General features: G+C 39.8%; 2 protein-coding genes across 2 annotated transcripts; both read left to right on the forward strand.

The window, feature by feature from the left end:
* The first annotated feature begins 657 nt into the window (after window positions 1-657).
* Window positions 658-2803, forward strand: LOC146167026 (ATP-binding cassette sub-family F member 1-like). Its single transcript, XM_083389633.1, has one exon. It carries the CDS (start codon window positions 684-686, stop codon window positions 2781-2783), a length of 2100 nt encoding a protein of 699 aa, XP_083245759.1. The 5' UTR covers window positions 658-683; the 3' UTR covers window positions 2784-2803.
* Window positions 2804-3124: 321 nt separating this feature from the next.
* LOC146167027 (tRNA (guanine-N(7)-)-methyltransferase-like) lies at window positions 3125-5972 on the forward strand. Its single transcript, XM_083389644.1, has 4 exons — window positions 3125-3344; window positions 3749-3862; window positions 4262-4576; window positions 5076-5972. Exons 1-4 carry the CDS (start codon window positions 3162-3164, stop codon window positions 5271-5273), a joined length of 810 nt encoding a protein of 269 aa, XP_083245770.1. The 5' UTR covers window positions 3125-3161; the 3' UTR covers window positions 5274-5972.
* Window positions 5973-6653: the final 681 nt, after the last annotated feature.

The following is a 6653-nucleotide window of genomic DNA, read 5'->3' on the forward strand; positions in this document are numbered from 1 at the left end:
GAGTTGTCAAAGTTAAAATTTAAAGAAAGGCATAAATATGAAAAAATAAATATAATGATCAAACTTGATCTACCCAAACGCTAACTTGCGCACCCTAACCCAAATATTGTTCACAATATAAACCCCCGGACGAAAATGTGGTAGGATTCTAGACCAGTGTCAAAAATGTAACATTAACTAAATTGAATGTGAAGTAAAACAAACTTTAAGTTCAAATTCTAAATAATGTAGTTGGTTTTAAATCCAAACAAATTTAAACAAAGAATAACCTTTAGGGATGTCCAAAAATATCGGATTGAGCAGATACCCAATACCAAGTGTTGGTATCGTTGTTCATCCCATACAAGAGTGTACCTTTACTCATCCGATACCAAATTGATACGTTTTGCCCAATCGGTCTTGGGATAAAATGTCAACAATAGTACATCACCAGGACTACATAACATCATGTCTAAATTTGTTGCACTTTGTTCAGAAAACTAAGTTTTAAGCAGAGTAGAGAACCTCTGTCTGCCTTATGATTTAAAGGTAACTAACACAATAATATATTTACTAATTTAAATTAATTGACTTTTTGTTTTGGTATTTAAAATTTGTTTGATGTTAGACAATGTTAATTTCACTAAAAAATATTTGTAATTGTTTCAGGTTTAGAATTAGTAGTGCTTGAAAATTTTGCCATCATGCCTAAAAAAGCCAAAAAGAATTCAAAAAAGGCATTCTTTGCTGACCTGGCTAATGAAGAAAATCAAGAAAATGAGCCATCAACCGATCAAAGTGATATAAATGTGAAGGAAATTGAAAAGAAAGCTGCAGATTTGACGGTTGAAGATAAAACGCCAAAAAATGACGGTTCTCGCAAAAGACAAGCTAGAAAAACAACCAATAATGATGATGAAGGTGATGCAGAAGTTGACCGTGGTCAAATTCAGGATTTCTCTCATGAGGACGGCGTGGCTGTGGAGAAATTTGAACTGGACGAGGAACTAATGCAAGGAATGACTCGTAAAGAGAGGAAAAAGTATGTCAAGGAAATGCAATTCAAAAAGCAAATGGCCGAGATGGAATCTGCAAGAGCTGATGATGAGCTCAGTAACTTCACAGTTTCAGTTTCGACACAAAAAACTGAAATTTTGGAAAACTCTATGGACATAAAGTTGGAAAACTTTTCGATCGCCGCCAAAGGAAAAGACTTGTTTAAAAACGCAAGTTTGACCGTTGTGGCAGGCAGACGTTATGGACTTGTCGGCCCCAATGGCAAAGGAAAAACAACACTACTTCGGCATATCGCTGCAAGAAAACTCGCAATTCCTGCACACATTGATGTTCTGTACTGTGAACAGGAAGTAATAGCAGACGAAACTCCCGCCATCGATTCGGTTGTAAACGCTGACACGGAGCGCTTGCGTCTGTTAAAGCTCGAAAAGGAACTGACCAAAAGACAGGAGAGTGGTGACTTGGAGGTGCAGGATGAAATGAAGAAGCTCTATGAAGACATGGATGCACATGGCGTCGCCTCCGCTGAATCAAGGGCAAGGAGGATTCTCGCTGGTTTGGGATTTACGGTTTCCATGCAAGCAAGAGCAACTCAGGACTTCTCCGGTGGATGGAGAATGAGAGTTTCCCTTGCAAGAGCCTTGTTTCTGGAGCCAACTTTGCTGCTGTTGGATGAACCTACAAACCACCTGGATTTGAACGCTGTCATTTGGCTGGACAACTACTTGCAGAACTGGAAGAAGACCCTGCTCATTGTTTCCCACGACCAGTCCTTCTTGGACAACGTCTGTTCAGATATTATCCACCTCGACCAGCTGAAGCTGCATCTTTACCGTGGCAACTATTTGCAGTTCAAGAAGATGTACGGGCAGCGGGTGAAAGAACAAATGAAGGAGTACGAAAAGCAGGAGAAGCGACTCAAGGAAATGAAGACACATGGCTTATCGAAAAAAGTGGCTGAATCCAAATCAAGGGAGGCCTTGACTAGGAAGCAACAAAGAGGCCTTAGAGGTGGTGCCGCTGTCATGGAAGCTAGTTCCGAAACCACCACTGAACTGATTATGAAGCCCAAGGAGTACATTGTTAAGTTTAACTTTCCAGACCCGCCCTCGCTTAATCCTCCCATCTTGGGCTTGTACAATGTAGACTTTGCCTACCCCAACCAGCCCCCGCTTTTCAAAAACTTGGAATTCGGAGTGGACATGGATTCCCGAGTGGCCATAGTAGGTCCGAATGGAGTCGGAAAATCCACACTCCTTAAGTTGCTTTGCGGCGAACTAGACCCGACAACTGGCGAAATGAGAAGGAATCACAGGGTGAGAATTGCCTACTACAGTCAACACTCCGCCGATCAACTGGACGTTGAAAAATCGGCCACCCAATATCTGCGCGACAAATTCAACTTGGCTTACCAGGACGCAAGAAAGTGCCTGGGATCTGTGGGCCTCGTTAGCCATGGCCACGAAATACCCATTAGAGATTTAAGTGGTGGACAGAAAGCCAGAGTTGCACTCGCAGAACTGATTTCCTCCGCCCCTGATATTCTTATTTTGGATGAACCGACAAACAATCTTGACCTGGAGTCCATTGACGCCTTGGGTGACGCCATTAACGACTTCAAAGGCGGAGTTCTAATTGTGTCCCACGATGCACGTTTGATCACCGAGACAAACTGCAACCTTTGGGTTGTCGAAGAACAAACTATAAACCAAATTGAAGGCGATTTCTACGACTACAAGCAAGAAATTTTGGAACAACTTGGGGAAGAAGTGAATAAAAAGGCCTAAAATTGTATTTTTTGTGTATACTTATTTCATTATTTTACACCTTTTTTGCAAATTTTATGTAATGTTGTAATAATGCTAGGCAATATGCAGAAGTTCACAATCTCGTAAACCATCATGGTTATTCATTCTTCATAAATATTTTATTTTGCTAAATATAGTGTAAGAAATTAAAGTTTGAAGGAATTTAGAAAGTTACTTTTCATTTTTGTTGCTTCATTTTCAAAAAAATATTCAACTACTTTGTTGTTGTGTGATAGGAAAAAGGGTACTGTTTTAAAAAGTTTAATTGGATACACAGGTGAATTGAAATTTTGCAATATGTTAATAACGTGGTTGTTCTCTCAGAAATCGGCCAATTTTTAACTAACTTATTTAACAATGACTGCCACCACTGACACAGCAGTTGGATTACCAAGAAAAAAGTTCTTCAGACAAAGGGCACATTCCAACCCTTTAGGCGACCATTTTGTTGAGTATCCTGTTTGTCCAGACTCAATGGATTGGTCCACACACTTTCCTAAATATTTCAAGCCAAATAAAAGCAACACAGATGGAGTTCAGGTTAGTTTATTTACTTGGTAGTAGACATGTCAGATATTCTACATTTTATTTCAACACCAGCCCGATATTTCGGGAAAAAAAATTATCGCAGTCAGATTTAATACCAAATTGGCATTATTACTATGCTCCAACAAGCATTTAGCAAAATTGATAAAAATGAAAACTTTCAGGGGCAATTTTTTCAGGCATATTGGGCCGGCTTAAAAAGTTCAATTAGCTCCAGTTGTTAAGCTACTACTATATATTTGATAATATTACCTTTTAACATAGAAATAACTATGTTAGATGGCAAATCTTGGCTGAAATCCCTATGTTTATTTTGTATTGGGTCGATGCTACACTAGTATTGGACGAGTAGCGATACTACCGCCTATGTTGAGTCGCAATACTTTTGTCTGTTGCAGAATACCAAACGCGTTGAAGTGGTCGACATTGGTTGTGGTTATGGAGGACTTCTTATTTCACTTTCCAAGATTCTTCCTGACACTCTATGTGTTGGAATGGAAATCCGTGTAAAGGTGATTATATGTTATGTTGTATCTTGCCCTAAGTTGTCAGCCTGGCAACTATAAACATCCAGCAGTGTAGCAGACTTGAATGTGTTTATATGGTCGCAATGTAGTAATTATTTCAAAATTATAATCATGGATAAATCGAGTATTTTTTAATCAAATGGAAAATCCTAGTGCAAGTCATTACCATGTCAAATGGAAAATCCTAGTGCAAAAATTTGTTATAAACAAATATCTTCCAATTCCGGCACTTTACCTGATAGTGATTGATTTAGGTGATTTTTAATTTTCGTCCAAGTCATTTTAAAACAAGGTCATAAGGTCGCTAAGAATTTATTTTTTAAATTCAATTACTCTTCTGTTCAACTTCTAAAAAAAATATCATATACATGTGCAAAAACCCAGGTCGCCGACTACGTGCAAGAGCGAATCCGTGTCCTGCGCACCCCAGCTGCCACCCAAGCCATCACTGGCTCAAATGGCGCCTCTAATACCACCGAAGGCACCTGTCACAATGTGGCGTGCATACGCACCAACGCCATGAAGTACCTGCCCAACTTCTTCGCCCGCGGTCAGCTCAGCAAAGCCTTTATTCTCTTCCCCGACCCGCACTTCAAGCGTCAGAAGCACAAGTGGCGCATCGTTAGCCGAACTCTGCTGGCCGAGTACGCCTACGTAATGCGGCCCGGAGCGCTCATGTACACCATCACGGACGTGAAGGTAGGGTAAACGATCATAACATCAGATTCTGTGAAACTTTTAAAGTATTGGATCGTGTTTGCAAGGCCCGACGTAAATGACACGCCAAAATGCCATTTTGAAAAACTTAAAAGATCAGATCGTACATCAAACTGCTCAAATAAAACTTCACGAAAATAAAAAATTTTAACTAAAAATTGGTAAAACGATATGATTACTATTGATAAAGTTACAGCAATTTTTATTATATAACCCACTTTGTTTTAATCTCTAGCTACACGAACGTTTAGCGTTTTGACAAAAGCCTTCGAAGTAACAAGATCTCGTTTTTTCTTGGTTAAATATCGGAGCAATTCTTCAACTGATAATTAAAGCCTTGCGCGATCACCGTGTGGTATCTCATTAAAACTAGGTTTACCAGCCTAGCATTTTTGTTATCACCTGGCATCGGGTATCAGCTTCTCATAACTCACTTTCGAAATTCGGCCCTAACCCTCCGTTACGATTGTGTTGCATCCAGGAGGTACACGACTGGATGGTGAAGCACTTCACCGAGCATCCTCTCTTTAAGCGCGTCGAAGATCCTCAGCTCGCAGACGACCCCTGCTACCTCGCCACCTTCGCAAGTACCGAGGAAGGACAGAAGGTCACGCGAAACAGCGGCGACAAGTTCCCGGCCGTGTTTCGCCGCGTCGAGCTGCCACCCATCACGTCATAACGACGGCAATGACGTCACAAAAGGATGTGACGCGGCATAGATATGCTCTGGCCTTGGCATAGGACGCTGTGTCTGAGTTGCGACTATGCTTGGTCGAAAGGAGAATTTAGCAGATGTTTTACTCGGACGTAGAGAGAGGTGCGCACGATTACTCGACGGTAACTCGATTGGTGATTATGACGTCATTTGTTGAGTTATGTCATAAAGAGTGTTGTTACGGGTGCCATTATGTTCGTAAACACCTACGAGTAGACAACTAATTTAACGCTGTAACTCGCCGAGTAGCGAGTTTTCGAGGTTACTCAACGAGTACAATTCCGAGTATGACGTGATTTCTCAAGTTACGTTAACGGGATTGTGTTCCTAGTATCGATGTGGTAATCGGTAGGGGGGTGAAATTTAGCTAGATAGTTTTATTCCCGGACGAGTATCGAGTTTCGCGTGATTACTCGCCGAGTACTCTGTTACTGATCGTGACGCCATTTGTCGATTTACGTTAACATAAGTGTCGGACTGTGTTGTGTAGCGATGATAAATGCATCCAGACATTAAACTCGAACAAGAAATTTGTTTCATGCCGTTATTACGACATTTGTTTTTCGATATGTTTTACCGAAAGTGTTGCGCTTCTGACAATCGAGAATTGACAAATAACAGAAAGGAAAGTTTTTATATCTTTGCTTGTCTGTTTTTTTCTAGCTTCCCAAAAAACAGCAATTTAATTTTCCAGATATATAATGGAAAATATTAACATTCAAAATTTTATACTAGTAAAGTTATTTGGACCCCGACTATAATAGGACAGTTCTCCTTTCGAGAGTGGATTTTAAAGCAGGTCTAGAAATGGGAAATCTGGTATATGTTGCGATGTTTTAAACAAACGATGTAGTATTAATGCAAGACGCCCATTGGTGCAACTATATTACAATAACTTGCCAAATAAACACAAGAGAGCTCACGCCTTAGTGTTACATTAACCACTGGTCTTACTTATACAGCTTGTCGTAATAACCAGTGTTGAAATCCAAGTCAAGTTTAGTCAAGTCTTTATTAAAGCAAGTCAGTTCCAAGTCAAATCACCTACATAAAAATAAAACGATAAAAATTAAATTGGCATACTCGACCGATTATGAGCAATAAATCAACTGTAAAGAACAAAAAAAACCCATGTAGCAATCTAATTGATTTACTTGCAAAAATTGAAATAACCAGCTCAACTTTATAATTATAAACTGTTAACTAATAAAAACACTCGATGTTAACCCAAATAATTTGACTTAAGTCCACCAATTCAAGTCAATTGTCTGTTTTTTTACCTCTTCTCTTAGTGAAAGTCATTTGTCCGAAAGAGAGCCCTGTCAAAGCAGTTGAAAACCGTGA

The sequence above is a fragment of the Ascidiella aspersa genome, chromosome 1 (assembly GCF_963924565.1).
Source record: "Ascidiella aspersa chromosome 1, kaAscAspe10.2, whole genome shotgun sequence".
Lineage (NCBI taxonomy): Eukaryota > Metazoa > Chordata > Ascidiacea > Phlebobranchia > Ascidiidae > Ascidiella > Ascidiella aspersa.